The 15,916-nt window shown below is 42.4% G+C and overlaps 1 protein-coding gene across 7 annotated transcripts in view; it reads left to right on the top strand.

The window, feature by feature from the left end:
* The window catches only part of daam2 (dishevelled associated activator of morphogenesis 2), a 95,808-nt gene that overhangs the window by 76,022 nt on the left and 3,870 nt on the right, over window positions 1-15,916 (top strand). For 5 of the 7 annotated variants that reach the window (XM_077537776.1, XM_077537775.1, XM_077537777.1 and 2 more), the window contains 17 exons: window positions 525-628; window positions 722-788; window positions 858-975; window positions 2,045-2,183; window positions 4,881-4,939; window positions 5,032-5,219; window positions 6,001-6,303; window positions 6,433-6,540; window positions 7,706-7,735; window positions 8,998-9,104; window positions 9,740-9,824; window positions 10,192-10,298; window positions 10,854-10,942; window positions 12,601-12,769; window positions 13,544-13,651; window positions 13,789-13,849; window positions 14,075-14,206. In XM_077537776.1, coding sequence (XP_077393902.1) covers window positions 525-628; window positions 722-788; window positions 858-975; window positions 2,045-2,183; window positions 4,881-4,939; window positions 5,032-5,219; window positions 6,001-6,303; window positions 6,433-6,540; window positions 7,706-7,735; window positions 8,998-9,104; window positions 9,740-9,824; window positions 10,192-10,298; window positions 10,854-10,942; window positions 12,601-12,769; window positions 13,544-13,651; window positions 13,789-13,849; window positions 14,075-14,206 — 1,974 coding nt within the window. Of the gene's footprint in view, window positions 1-524; window positions 629-721; window positions 789-857; window positions 976-2,044; window positions 2,184-4,880; window positions 4,940-5,031; window positions 5,220-6,000; window positions 6,304-6,432; window positions 6,541-7,705; window positions 7,736-8,997; window positions 9,105-9,739; window positions 9,825-10,191; window positions 10,299-10,853; window positions 10,943-12,600; window positions 12,770-13,543; window positions 13,652-13,788; window positions 13,850-14,074; window positions 14,207-14,302; window positions 15,910-15,916 lie in introns of those variants that run through there. The other 2 variants (XM_077537780.1, XM_077537779.1) reach the window with 2 other exon arrangements.

Here is a 15,916-nt window from a genome sequence, read left to right as displayed (position 1 = left end):
TAATGACATCACTTCCTTTTGTGGATGTTGGATTGTGCCCTGATCCCATCTGGACTGCACATACTTTACTCCCTAATCAATGACAATTTGATCTATGTGGTCTTCTGGCACGGGCATTCATCTCCCCCCTCCACTCCAAAAATGTGATTTGCTTATTGTTGCTTGTCGTTTGAGCCTCGCGGTGCAGACTGACGTACGAGCAGCGTTTGACATCGTGCGGATTTTTTTTGGCATTCATCCAAAACGTCACATAAGAAACGTAGCGCGTTTGCTGTAAATCTCAATTTTAGTCCTTTGAAGAAGTGAAAACACACAAGTACGATTCTTGATATTGATCCTGAGAAGATCCTACATTTTCAATGACGTTCGTTTGGTTTCTTTTCAACGCTAACAGGGATCAATTTGCTTTTTAATCAAACCAAATCTGCCAATGTCACAGCGTTTTAACAGCGATCTAGCATATGCCCAAGTCTAATCTGAATCTTGTGTATTTTTTTTTTTACTTTTCATTCCGCCATCTCCAGGACAACCTTGAGTTCCGTCTCCACCTGAGGTATGAATTCTTGATGTTGGGCATCCAACCAGTCATTGACAAGCTTCGAGAGCATGAAAATGCCACTTTAGATCGGTGAGTGTCAATCAAGCAAGGGAAAAGGCATCTTACCAGGAAATTATGGCAAAATATGGGAAAAAAAAAAATCCTCATTTGTTTCTTCATCAGGCATTTGGACTTTTTTGAGATGGTGCGCAATGAGGATGACTCTGAATTGGCCAAAAGGTTTGACATGGTAAGTAATGCAGGGCGATGTCGGATTGTGATGTCGAGACAATAATGCGAGCGTTCTTCTACTCAACAGACCCATATAGACACCAAAAGTGCCAGCGCCATGTTTGAGCTGGTTAAAAAGAAACTGAGCCACTCGGACGCCTACCCGCACCTCCTCTCCATCCTCCAGCACTGCCTGCAGATGCCATGTGAGTTGCTACATGTTATATTCGAAAATAGAAAATCGCTTTGACAAATGGCTGAAAGTTGTTGATCGACAGTTGCATCATAAAACTGGAAAAGGCAACAACAATTATTAGCAGACAACATTGTGCAGTTTTCAGACATCAACGTTACCTCAAAATTCTTAGATATTGTTTCGCTTGTACTGTCATTCAAAATCTTGTTTGCTTGTTTGCCGTTTTGACTTGTTGCTCTGTCAAAACGGCAGTAATTCACCCAAAAAAAAGAGCCTGTGCTGGATGTCATCTCGCCCGCAATATCTAAATCAGGGGTGTCAAACATACGGCCCGCGGGCCGGATCAGGCCCGCAAATGGGTTTAATCCGGCCCGCGAGATGATTTGGGTAAAGTAAAAAAAAAAAAAAAAAAAAACTTAAAAATTTGTAATGTCCGACTAATTAATCAGCCAGCCACAATCAAAACATATAACTTTGTAATTTCACAAGCAGTCCTCAGATGACCAATGCAACTTGTCCAGGGAATCGTCGTCCGGGATGTCATTATTTTACACACAACTTTAACTACAGTTTGTTTAATTATTATTATTTTTTTTTGGGAATCATACACCAACATAAATGTGTTAAATACGACACAAATTCAATTACTGGTAACACAAATAGATATGACAAGGATAAACGTCCTTATAACATCATTAACTGCGCCATGCAATGCATTCTGGGAACAATATATATGCAAAACAGGTCGATTTCACACGTCCAGAATATATACCGGCAAAGTGTTGCTGTGTTCTATTTGCATTTGTGTTATTTTTCCGAACAATATGATTACAATTGAGCTCCGTAATTTAGGTCTGGTCCACGAAAATCTGCGTATAAATGACAGCAATTGTTTTTAAGTTATATACCGTTATTTTTCCGATGCGGCCCACTTGATAATATATTTTCCTCCATGCGGCCCCTAAGCTAACGTGAGTTTGACACCCCTGATCTAAATCAATAATGTGATTGATCTGAATCATGAGGTCCAAAATCTAAATCTCAAATGAAAGATTTGAACTTTGTGCTTGAATTTTCAGATAAGCGCGGTGGTAGCAGCATGCATCACTGGCAGCTTCTCGACAGGATCCTCCAGCAAATCGTCCTGCAGGACGACAAAGGGGAGGACCCCGACCTTTCCCCTCTGGACAACTTCCACGTCAAAAACATCATTCGCATGTAAGTCAAATCAAGTACTGCAGAGTCTTTGTTACACAAACATGCATAGCAATCACTACTCTTATTATTTGTACATGCCAGGCGGCCCTTTTAAAAAAAAAAAGAGAGAATGAAGTGCAATTCCTCAGGAAGGTGAGGCAAAGTGAAGGTGGCAGCAGCAGGGGGTCTTGGGCGAAATGTGAGGAAGCGGCGCTCCGTGCGTCAACGGGCACCAAAGAGGAAACCTGAGATCAAAAGAAAAAGACTCTAATCGTGTTCGGCAGGCCAGCCAAGGGAGCCATGTTGAGGTGCTGCCACGCAGCCACTTGGCTTCATGTCAGCGGTTTTGCTCATGTACTTACATGGGATGTTTGCTTTTTAGTCTTCATGGCATTAACGGCCACTGGCAGATCTCAGCGCATTATCCAAACAAACTGTGTGCTTTCCTTTACCTGCCTTGACGGACTGCACTTACGTAAGCGACAATATTCAAATATCGCGCCCGCATTCGAGCGAGACACTAAAGAAGGTGATGCAATTTAAACCGAATTCTCTACAATACATTTTCACCAGGAATTACTTTAACACATTTAATAATTAGTCAATCTGGTGACTGGTGGTTGTGTATTACTTTAGTCAGTGCTAAATGCTAACTTGCTTGATAGTTCAACAGTGCCGAACAAGTCAATGCACTCACCATTTTCCAACTTTTTTTTTTTTGCTTGGTTCCCGCAGTTATTGAATGTTGGTTGTGCTGCCTCGAAACGCTCATTTCACGTTCATAAGTATGTTCATAAGTCACTGCAGCATTAGGCTAGTAAGACTACATTTCCCATGATTCTTAAGACACGTCAGCAGGAAATAGTTCCAGTTCCGGTATGACAGAAAATGGGGCTGGCAAAATCTCAAAAATCTCAAAACGGGACTGTCATATTAACTCGACATTAGGATGTATTATGGCCTTGATTCTACTCTTGAATCATGTTCGATAAGCGCTGCACATAATTACTGCTGTGGCAACATGGACCTACAGAATTTACAATAAGCTCATAATCAGTTTATTTCTATTGCAGATCAACGATGTGTACGCTCAGTCATGTCGGTGAAAGAAGCATAAAACATGCAGTGTGTTAAAACCTTGGCCACTGTCGAGTCACTCAGTCACTATTTTTGTTCTATTAGAGCGCTTGAGCGTAATTCTTTCCAGTAGCGCCTCAACGGCAAACTTGGATGCGGCGTGTAAGCTCAGCCGTTCATTAAAAACCACCGTTGGTCCATCACCGGGAGGCAACATGATCCCTCCTGCCAAAGTCGTGTTGCGTTTCCATAAATGATCTTAAAAGTAAATTAGACCTGGAAAAGTGAGATTTCCACACGAGGTTGGCAGAGTGCCACAGGCCCCCGTAGTTGATGGCTGAACGCATGTCTTGTGCTGCTGTGGTTTTTTTTTTCTTTTTGATGGGGGTTGCAGAGGTTAAATCAACTGCAAAAGCAATGTAGTCATTCATCAGATGTGGTCACCATGACGACATGTGACCCACACCTCAACAAGTGTACAGCAGCCTCTTTTCCACTGCTATGTAAAGTTGTTCAACAGTGTAGCTTTTGTCTTTTTTTGGGGGGGGTATGTTGGATCCTCGAAAACATACAGGCTTAAAAAAAAAAAAAAAAAAAAAAAAAAAAAAAAAATTGGTGTGGAATTTTAAAGTGGAAGTCGACCTGAAACATTTCTTGACAATAATGTGTTTTATGTGACCTCGGTAGTCTAAACATGACATTCTGGTGGTTCATATTACATTTGTGGAATATGAGTTATGCTGCAAAATCCAGCACTTTTCATCCATCTCGGGGGCAGCCATTTTGCCGCTTACTGTCGACTTGTGATTGGTTGTTGCTCAGACGACGACCAATCACAGCTCACCTGTTTTCTGAACCTGCGCTGTGATTGGTTGTTACCTGAGACTGAGCAACTGCGATGTCATTTTCATCCAACAGCAAGTGGCAAAATATAATCTGATATTGAGAAAAAGTGATGGATTTTGCTGCTTAACTCTGGCACGAACACAATATTAACCAGCCCGGCCACATGCATAGAACAGTGGCGTTGACTTCCTCTTTAATAATATGCAATAGTATAGAATAACCAGCATTTGTGACAGTTTGTAGCTTAAACTGTTTTCCATTATGTTAGTGACATTTCTTTTTTTATTCTTTCAACTCCAGCCAAGGCTCCTCTCGATACTCAAGGTTTTACTCAAGTCTTTTTTCCCCTTCAAATTATGCTTCCTATATTAACAATTATCAACTTTTTGCTTCTCGTTCATTATTTATTTATTTTTATTTTATTTATTTTTACCTACATGAACTTATCCCACTCCTGCAGTTTTCCCAGCTTTATTATTTTCAATTTTCTAATGTACTAATTTACAACAAAAATACCCAAATTGTAAAATATTTACTTGAACTGATTCAAATCCCGCAAGATTTCGTTGACCTCTAACATACTTGGCAGTGCAACCTGCAGGAAGCTGGTCAAAGCTGGGCAAATAATTGATTGCAGCACATCGTCATTCGTTGACACATTGGAAATGACATTTGTCCGAATAATAAAAGGAAGAAAAAAAATGCCCAGGCTTGTCTCAGTTTGACTGCAAAATTTGAGTCCAAACTGGGTCCGTCGATGCGCATCGTTTCTCATGTGGTCTTCCGGCTTCACAGGCTGGTCAATGAGAATGAGGTGAAACAGTGGAGAGACCAGGCTGAAAAGTTCCGGAAAGGTAAGACCAAGAAACCACGCCGACGCCATGTATGATGATGATGATGATGTAGCTGTATATGTAACTTGTTTTTGTTGCCGTCCTCCCTTCAGATCATGCCGAGCTGCTTGGCAAACTGGAGAGGAAGGAGCGAGAGTGTGAGACCAAGACCCAAGAAAAAGAGGACATGATGAAGACTCTGAACAAGATGAAGGATAAACTCCAGCGTGAGGGCGTTGAGCTGCGCTCAGCCAGGGAACAAGTCGTGGATCTATCGACGCGCATCAACGACTGCATTTCGGTATGACGTCGCGCTTCTTCTACTCGAGGGAAAATCATTTTTGTCAGCTCTCGGCCACGTTTCCTTCGAGCAGTGCAGTTTCATGTTAACCCTCGACATGGCTATGGCTTACACTTCAGTGGAAAGTCAAGCCAAATCGCTTTCATTTCATTTGTAGGTGAACCAAACGTTTGTAGGTGAACTCAACTTGGTGAAAAAACAAAAGTTGTTGTGGTATCATTCATTAATTTGGTTGACATTTACAAATTCGAAACAAAAGTCCTTAAATGCGTCAATTTCTAATTATTTACTAAAAGCACGTCAAAGGATTAATCACACAATTAAGTGAGTCACTCTCAGCCATTTTCACTGAAGCAACCCCCTTCGCTGTTTTACTGGATTTGGACGGAATTTGCAAAAAATACTTTCATGAAGAAAAACAAGTATATTTGTATCGTTTTCCGTTTTGCAACAATTAGCATTAGAATATAGCCAAGTTTCATCAATGTTCACATTCCTCCATTCAAACACCGTCAAAAGAAGCTTTGTTGCAACATGGCCCTGGCTCTTATACTCTTCTGCCACCTTCTGGACGTTTTTTGGAATAACTACCATTGCCTTAAGCCACCTCTTCACGTCAGAAGCTGTATCAAAGGCTTCTGTATGCTAAACAAACAAAAACAAAACACATATAAATGTTTTTGGGAGTGAAGGAGCAAGTATTAAAAAAACGTTTTTACACGTTTTTGGGTTTGAATGAATGAAACTTTTTTTTTATTTTTTTTTTACGCATCTCCCACAGGTGGGCAACGCGTCTTTCCCACCACCAGGAGCTCCCATGCCGCCACCTCCACCACCGACGACGGGTGGCTTTCCTCCACCTCCTCCTCCGCTGCCCATCAGCTGCCCGCCTCCGCCTCCGCCGCCGCCGCCGCCTCCTCCGCCACCTGGCGGGCCGCCGCCTCCACCGGGAGCCCCTCCCATTTTTGGAATCCCGCCCCCCCCCATTCCCTCTTCGTTCAGTTCGACGAGCACGCTGCGCTCCAAGTCCATCCCTCAGCCTTCGCATCCGCTGAAATCTTTCAACTGGGCCAAGCTCGGAGAGGTGAGACGTGACCGGCAACATCTCAATACACATCGAACATATTATTGTCAAGAAATGTTTAAGGTGGACTTCCACTCTGTTACAAAAGTTGGACGTGAGTAGCGAGCGTCATTTGTTTGTCTTTGTTAGCATATGATCGACGGCACCATCTGGAATGAAATTGATGACCTGAACGCTTTCAAGATTCTTGACCTCAAGGACATCGAGAAGATGTTTTCTGCCTATCAGAGACAGCAGGTTTGTATTTTCCACCCCGCATAATGAAATCATTTGCACGTTAACGGCCTGCGCGCGTGTTCATGTTGTGCGCTGTTAGCATACCGCGGAGAGACGCATTTTTAATCGGATCCTGTCGTAACAAATATCCTTCCATTCATAGCGCTAATTTTTCTTGATTATTTAACGCGTGTGTGACACCGCCAAGATCCCAGCTGAACGACACATTGTCGAGTTGGAGCAGAGAGACGACAATCGTGCAATCGTGCAATCGTGCAGTCTGTCTTGTTGTGGTTTAACAGGCTCTTGGATCAGCCAAGACATTCAATACAGTCAGTTATACTCCAGACAAAAACGAGAACTATAAAAGAAAGAAATCATTCTTTTGTGTACAAATGAACCAGATACTTCGTTAGGTAACGTTTTGCACAATTTACTGATGTAAGAAGTGAATAAGGTCCATTCTGTTTTAGTGCAGTGCAATGTTTATTTAATTATCTAATGTTTAATTCCAAACGGCATCCTGATCCGTCAACTTTTACGGACACTTTCACAAGTGATGACAACAAAAGAAAGCTGAAGAAAGAAAGGTGAAAGCATCCTTTTAATAACTTTCCATTTAAACAACGGCCATTTTCTTCACTGTGACAGCCCGGCCACATGTGCAGACTTCTTTTAGAGGTTAAAGAGTCGTTGGAAATCGGTGACAGTGATGCATTACATGCATTCATTGATACAGAGTAAGTTATTAGAACTGGCTTCAACCACCAGTTGAATGTAAATGTATGTTGGGTATTGCCATATAAAAGCCAGTGATCTTAATTGGTATGACATTTTATTCCCAGTGAATTCATATGACCAATGTTGGAAAAGCTTCTCACGCCGCGTGTAGATTTATTTCACGCGCTTTGCTCATTTGTCATGTTCCTGTTTTCCATGTCAAAGCAGGTGTTTGATGTTTCAATCAAGAATACATAGTAACAATCGTTGTTTTATTAAGAAAAAGTACTTGGCGCTAGACTGTGTATTTAATTTCATTTTTTTGCTCTGATCGGGCTTGTCAGCTTGCGCTTGTCGCGTGCGCAGTCGTAAGTCGTCTGCTCTGTAAGCCAACACGGTGTCGCTGCTTCAAGTGCTAATCTTTGCATGTGTTTTGTGTCTCTGCGCTCGCCGGCCGCCTGGGCAGGACCTGCTCACTAACCAATCCTTCAAGCAGGTGAGTTCAAGGCTTCTTCAAGACACTTTCAATGGAGCTGCTTGGCGCATTCTCTTCTTGCGATGCAAGTGGCCGCAAAATGCTTTTTTTCTCTTTTTTTCTCTTTTTTTTTTTTGGGGCAGCTGTCATTTGTTTCTAATAAAATAAGGAAAGCCTTCATAGCTGTTACAGTATTTGTTATGGTCACATAACTATTTTAGACTTGTTTGGGTAATATACGACAGGTAAGTGACCTATCCTCACAAAAATAGATCGGGTAATGTCGATTTTGAGATTTCTTTTTTCATAAAATACTCTCCTGAAGGTTAAAATTGCACTTGATGTGTATGAAAATAAGTAATTAATCGACAATGAGTAAATAGCCGGCAAACCCGGCGTTCCTCGTCTTTAACGTCACTTCACAAATGATTTATACAAATGGTCATAGCAACCAATAAAAGTCCAAATACACAAAACATGACCCTCCAACAGGAAATCAAGCAGAAGCAAGACGCACGAACGATCGTGTTGCATAACGACGGAAGGTCGACAACACTTTGCTGTCGTCATGGGATACCAACGTCCGCAAATATTTGTCGCGCAAATTTGATCGGCAGTTCTTTAACGAGTCTATTTATACTTTCCATGTAATGTACTTATGAACTCAATCCGTGTCAATTATGCGGTTGTTAAACATTCTTGCATCAGGGCGGACTGACATGCAATGTGGGATTTAGTGGAAAAGCATTGAAATGGCTTGATGCAATGTAATCAATAATGTAATATTTTCATCACTTGACGTCGCCGTTTCATGAAACGTTGACTACCGATGACACATCAAATCGGTCAAGAAAAAAAAATATATAAAGAACATAATGTTGAAACTCCACTACTGTACATTTCGGTGACTGCCAGTTAAAAGTTGTAAAAAGATTTCCCCCATTTAACAGCATTGAGCAAACGAATCTTTAATCTCAGCAAAGAGGAGTGAAAGTCGTCATCCTTCAGTGCCAACTTGCAGCGTGCAACTTTCAATGCAAGCATGGAAAGAAGACATTTTCTTTACAAGCTTCATCTGATTGATACGCGTCGCACGCAGCAACCTCAAGGGTGCGCTCTTCCCAGCAAGCAGGAAACTCTTGCACACTCAATAGACTGTTGAACATTTAACATTTTCCCAGACATCCATTTTATTCTTCCTTAACTCATTTTGCATTTGTGTGACAAAAAAATACATGTCGTGACATCAAATCATCTCTTCGGTTGCCTTTTTGTTTGTGCAGAAGGAGACGGGTTCGATGGACGACATCTACGTCAGCACGCGGAAGGTCAAAGAGCTGTCAGTCATTGATGGCCGCCGTGCGCAGAACTGTGTCATCCTCCTTTCCAAGTAGGTGCTCGATCGTCCGCACGACATCATCACGCCAGCAACAAACTATGACAGCGCAGTATTTGGGTCAGAGGTCAGAGGTGCCTGTGGAAAATCGTGTGTCTGTTCTAAATGGACAATAACAAGCATCTCAGTAAATTCAGTAGTAATTGATTCAAATGTAAACAAGCCCCATTCCATCCGAATGGGGATCAATTGTCATCCTTCAAGATCCACTCAGCAAAAAAAATGTTTTCCGTTTTGTCTTCTCGTTGCACTTCCTCGAAGCCGTCTGGGGACTTTGATCCCTGACCCCTCCCACTTTCCAGATCAATAAGCATCGGCTTCCTCGAGTCCGTCTTTGTGTGAGGGTCCCTTGACTCAATTGTGTGTCAATATTGAATGAGTCACGGGTCCGAAGCTGACCTCAAATAAGGTCAGCGGTCAGTCAATAAGGCTGCCGATGCTGTTATTGATCACAACCCACAACACTTAACACTGCTCAGGGGCGTCGGGGGCAGCTGGCAGTGGTCAAAGTGCTGTTCAAAACGATTCATATTTGCACTTTGTCAGATGATGACCGGAAGTGGAAAACATGCACATGGTGAGTGTATTTTGTAACGATTAACCACACATTTTTGTCTCTTTTTGTAAAGATTAAAAATGAGCAACGAGGAGATCAAGAGGGCAATCCTTGAGATGGATGAGCGAGAAGAGTTGGCCAAAGATATGCTGGAGCAGGTGAGCCGTCACTGAAAATATGAACATCAGACTCGTGAAAGTGACGGGTGTTATACTGTCAATGATTTTTTTTTAAGGAGTATTTTAATCTGTGAATCACTGATATTGTTTGATGTGTGCCACTATTTTACTACTTCATTTGTTTCCATGTCATTTCTTATTCTGATGTCATTTCCTAAGAACAGCAAAGTACAACAAGTCATAAAGCAGGATTGTTTTTGGCAACAGATCTGCACGACGCATAAAACGTTTAATGAGCTAGATAAGAGGTGACATTGGTTCCAACATGACTTTTATACTAGCTGCTATAAAAAAGAAAAACAAAAAAGAGGCATCCATTCACAGTTGCTTGCATGTGTTTTTCAAGTTGTTGAAGTTCATCCCAGAGAAGAGCGACATTGATCTCCTTGAGGAGCACAGACATGAGCTGGAGCGAATGGCCCGAGCGGATCGCTTCCTGTTTGAAATGAGCAGGTACACAAATGGCATCGTGCAAAGCTTTTCATTCAGTCAAGACTTGAATCAAAGTTTGTTTTTTTCCTGTGTTCTGCGAAATGAAAACATGCCTCATAAAGAAGAGTCAGTGGCCAAACCAGCCTAGTTTGGTTGTGGGTGATACTAGATTGTAATTACATGATTTCTCATTGCAAAGTTTCACATTTTCCATGCAATACATCACACAAACAAACAATCTCCTAAGCACCACACGCACGCACGCATAAATGGAGGAAGCAGGACGAGCATCAAGGGGACGACACTGACGGGGTGACAAACAAACGGCGGCCGCTTTGCTGTTGTCGAACTCTTTCGACAAGATGATGAAAGCCGCTGACTTGCTTTTGTGCACGATTATCCGGCCCACTGCTTTTCCATTGGACCGCAGCTGTTTCAGGCTGTGGAATATATTTCAGTCTACTGTTTAATATTGCCAGATCAGTCCTACCCACCCACTCACTCATTTTAAAACACATTGATCAAACAAAGTCATTGGTTGAGGTTTGAATGTTTGTTTTTTCTCCCTCTCATTAGAATCGACCACTACCAGCAAAGACTGCAGGCTCTTTTCTTTAAGAAGAAGTTTGCAGAGCGCCTCGCTGAAACCAAGCCAAAGGTGGAAGGTGAGGACGTCGATATATTGCGCATGTATTCACTTATATTTCAAAGTACATAACACCGCTCATAAACGGAAAAAAAAAATAATAAAAATCCCACACAGAGGGAGACAGGACGGGAGGCCTTGTCAGTATTTGCTCCGAGATCTTAGAGTGAAAATTGAGATGGGAGAGAAAAGTAGGAAGGAAAAAAAGTCAAAACACTAACACTATGGTAAAAAAAAAAATATATATATGGACAATACAACAAATCTTTAGACATTAACATGTAGGAGACGGCAAGCGAGGCGTTTTTCAGGGGGAGGAGTTACCCAGCTGGTATGCAGCTCGATATCGTAGCACTCCACAGCCCGGCACAAGGCGAATTTCGCAGAGGCGTTGACGTCTCAAGTGTCCCAGCTGATGTCTTCAGTCGAAGGACGCAGGATGTCGGGGGAGGTGAAGGAAAGTGTCCCACATCATCTCTTCCGGGAGAGAATCCAAGCAGCCCAGCAACTCGGATGTCATTTACACTCACTGGAAAGTGGCAAAATGGGTTGATGTTGCTTCTTAATTCATATTCCACCAACAGAATGTCGTGTTGAGACGAGCGGGGGCACATGCAACACTTTGTAAAGAAAACTTGACTTGTCTTTCTCTTAAAACAACCTCATCCAAGCAGCTGTAAAGTCCAAAATGATGTGTTGCACTTCGGTTGCTTTGCAGCACAAATGGAGCAAAAGTTTCCACTTATTAGAGCTTTTTTTTTTCTTTTTTTTTTTAGGATAAGCTAACAATGTAATGCAGTAAGATTGTCGCCATTGTGTGCGCGTGGGTCACCGAGGTCGTCCTTTGCGAGCAGGCTTGCAGGTTGAGAGGGAAAAGCTCGTAAACATGCAGCTCAGCTCAAAAACCTGAAAGGGGGCGGGGGGGACTTGAGGTCCCTGGTCATGTGCGCTCCCATGCTTGTTTTTTGTTTTTTTTAGCCGATCGTTTAATTGTGTGCGCTGCAGCATTTGTTCTGGAACGAGATGAAACCGAAAATATCTTGTGACGTTTCTGGCCGTCAGGATTGGAAAGAAAACAGAAGCTTAATCCTGCAAGGATCGGGTTGGGATCCAAGCCGCTTCAAATCTTTGTTGTCGGATCCAAACGTTCCCAAAGCCGCACATGCAAACTTTTCAATCACGTTGCGTTGCGTTGTCCATTTTGTGGACCACCCAGCATGTTTAAGAGAAGATTTTTTTTTATATTTTTGATTTCAAGTTCATCCAGGCTGTTGCGCATCATCCCAAATATTGCCAGCAGAGAGCCACGAATGATTCGTTGCACGATGAACTGGAACAATAACAGTATTGATTTGTAATGCTTTTAACGTTCACGCTGAGGTTTTCCTCTGCGGAGAGAAGGAAGCACCTGCTCTTTGCCAGCAAGGTTTGTTCTCTGTGGGGGGAAAATGCTGACCGCTCAGCGTTCTTCTCCTTGCTGTTATTTATAGAAGCGGATATAATAACTTGATGGGCTTCCCCATTTTCATCTTTGTAAAAGCCTTGTTGATCAATGATTGTGATGGACGTTTCTAGAAACTGGACAGTATCAGTCGAGTTCCACAAGTGGAAGACATTTGCATTGAGGAGAAGTGTTAATTTCATGCTTGTCACTCATGACTCCATTTCCTCTGGCAGCCCTTCTGAATGCTTCCAAGGAGGCGGTCCGGAGCAAAAGGCTGACTCAGATCCTGGAGGTGGTTCTCGCCTTCGGCAACTTCATGAACAAGGGCCAGCGCGGAAATGCTTTTGGCTTCAAGGTCTCCAGCCTCAACAAGATTGCGGACACCAAGTCCAGCATAGACAGGTGACTTCGTCGAATCAACAGATAGATTGCGTACGCAAAACACGTTTATAAAACACGATGCACGGACATCATTACGCAAGTAGACGGCATTTCTGATTTTTACTTGAATGCCCAATAAAAGATATTATTTTCATGTTATTTACTGCACTAAAAAAGTGGTCAGTCAGTTTCCAAAAGTGAGTTTAGGTCCTGTCAGCATGTTTCGACATTTTTCTTGACCTTTGCTGTGTATTTGCGCTTTGTTGTGCGCCAGATGTGCAGACTGATATACACACAGTGAGCCATTTTCTTAATAGAAACAGAAAAGAACATGAAAACACCTTGAGAAGTCGATGTTTTCAAGTTAGGTTCCTTTAGCGGGCGGCAGCGCAAGATGGCCGCCACGCATAGAAGTGCAAGTAGTTCAGATCAAGTTTCCTGCACAGAACACAACTCATACAGTCATATGACTAAATGTTTGTTTGTTTGTTTGTTTTTAAATCAATTTGGAGATAGGCTCGACATTTTTCATGTGTTCTCTCAAAGATGTTTTGGGCAATCGTACGCTTCCAGTTTATGAAGACGCATCATCATAATAGCATCAAACATCATATGTGGTGGCGCTCTCATCCACATAAGTGACCTCAAAACTTGTAAATATCACCAGTTCATTGGTAATAATAATAATAATAAAAACAAAATCCCAAAGGAACCATTTTTCATCTCCTATGTTGAGTGCAGGTTTGTTTGCGCTCGAATCTCAATTGTGAGTTTTTTCCGTTGCCGATCTGCCAGGAACATCACCATGTTGCACTACCTGATCATGATCTTCGAAAAGAACTACCCGGACACGCTGCACGTCCATCTGGACCTCGGCAGCATACCAGAGGCCGCAAAAGTCAAGTGAGTTCAGCATGTCGCTGAAAAGACGCTTACAAAAAATCTCCAAAGGTCACAAGAAGCAACAACAACAAAAACGGAGTCTGACATGTTCCCACTTTTGTGCGTTTCTTTTTTTCTTTTTCTTTTTTGCTTCTCAGTTTGGCAGAGTTGGAAAAAGAGGTGCACAGTATAAAAAGTGGACTGAAGGCCCTTGAGGCGGTGAGTTTGTTGTGTTTCCTCCTCCTGGTTTTTATCGTCCCTGTAATTAGGTTTTTGGGCAGGGCGCAAATTAACAGCAATTTTTAATGCGGCGATGGCCCAAAAATACACCAAATGTCTTGTTTATTTGGGGAGAAAAGGCACTTTATACCTTTAACGTACTAATAAAGTGCATCACACATGATGTTTCGTTGCGACGTGTTTCGTTGTCTGTTTTTGCTTCAGGAGCTGCAATACCAGCAGAGCAGGACGAGGGAACGCGGCGATAAGTTTGTGGCTGTGATTGGCGACTTCATCACGGTGGCCGGCTTCAGCTTCTCTGAACTGGACGATCAGTTGAGCGAGGCCAAGGACAAGGTAACCGCAAAAAAAAAAAAAAAAAAGTGTCTGACAGCCCGCGTGGGTGGCTGGAAAGTTTTGTTTCGTTATTGACGAACCTTTCGTGTTTGATAGGGATGATGAAAGACGACGAGACTCTCAAGGGAGAAACTCTCAAAGTTTCTTTGTCTCCAATGATGAGGAAAGCCAACACTGAATTGTCAGCTTGGATTCCTCCATTGTCTCCTCTTTGACATTTCCTCTTTCCATCTTTTAGTGAACCGGGACAAACGCTTTTAAAGTCGGCTGGCTCGTTTACTGATTGATTGAAATTTGCAAATAATAAAAAAAAGTTTGCAGACTTTGCACCACTTTAATGCTGCCGTTTTCTGCAATCAATTATTTGAATCCGCCTTTGGATTTTCCGAAGATCGGCGTGTGATAAACGAGGAGGGGGAGATTCGTTATTTGTCAGTGGGGGATTTGGAGGGAAAACGAGCCTGTTGGCATGTCGGCGGTAAGGAAACGGGGGAGCAGGACACCAGTTACAGATGAGGGGAAGAAAAGAACTTCTGTTCGCTGGGCCGCACTCCAAACGTGCACGACTTTATGCACGTCTGACTGCAAATTGTTGAAATTGTTTTACGCTCCGCCACACTTTTGAGTGAGAGGATCGAGAGATTTTTCCCTCTCATCAAGAGAGATTTGTTTGGTTTATCCTTTTGCAGCACGTGCACACACACACGACTGATTTTCATTTTCAAACTGCATATTGTGTGTGTATGACATGCTATTAAAAAAAAAACATTCTGAGTGTTACAAATGGCGGGCTCGGGTTGTTAGCTGCTATAGTTTGAGTTGTAACACCGAAAGCATTATTCATCCATCTGTTGAAGTGCTTGCAGGCAATTTTGCGTGCAATGAATTGAATTCACAGCGAGCTTGACTTGAAGTGCTGAAATGCTGTCCAGGAAAATCAGCGTCTTGTTTGTGTACGTTAACTTATCTTGCATTCAGATTCTGCTTGCAGTTAATTGCACACGGTAGCAAAAAAAGAAAAACAAAAAAACTAACCAAGCATGTTGGAGCAGAGTTTTGCAGAATCTGCCTCACAATCACAAAATGGGTTCTGGGTTTGAATCTCCAGTATTATTAGATCATGAAATAATCTTGGAAAACGCGTACGTCAGGTTAGGAGTTAAGGATGGAAATGACGTAATTGGCAACTCATTTTAAGCAATACAGATGTGTGTTTCTTGTCACATGAGTTCCATTTTGCCTTAGCGTGTTTTTATCTCCTAATTCTGGTTGCAGCCATGTCGAGCGCAGGAAACCGAATCTTAATTAGAGGAGGGAAGTTGATGTTTTGGTTGCTATATGAGCAGCCCATAATAACAGGACGCTTGGACACGACTGGAAAAGAAGCCCAACGATCACACCAAATATGACAAGCAGTTCATCGGCACATTTTCACTGATTTCACTCTTTTAGGATGTAAATGACGTCAAAGGGAAATTAGTAATTGCCAAATTACACAATTTTGCTTTTGAACATGTTTGCCGTGACGACCGCATGAACGACATGAACGACATGAGGCTTGAACAGAGAGGAAGTGCTTCTTCCATCTTTGTAAACAAAAAAGAGCTGCGCAAAACATTGAGGGTCATCTGAGGTCGTTGAACTCGGTCACAAGAAACGAGCTCTCAAAAATGGAGCGCGAAATGACGGGCGTGCGTCTCCTCTGTGCGC

The sequence above is a fragment of the Festucalex cinctus genome, chromosome 12, assembly GCF_051991245.1.
Source record: "Festucalex cinctus isolate MCC-2025b chromosome 12, RoL_Fcin_1.0, whole genome shotgun sequence".
In the NCBI taxonomy this organism is placed as follows: Eukaryota; Metazoa; Chordata; class Actinopteri; order Syngnathiformes; family Syngnathidae; genus Festucalex; species Festucalex cinctus.
The sequence above is the reverse complement of the archived record's forward strand: the minus strand, read 5'-3'. Positions and strand labels throughout refer to the sequence as shown.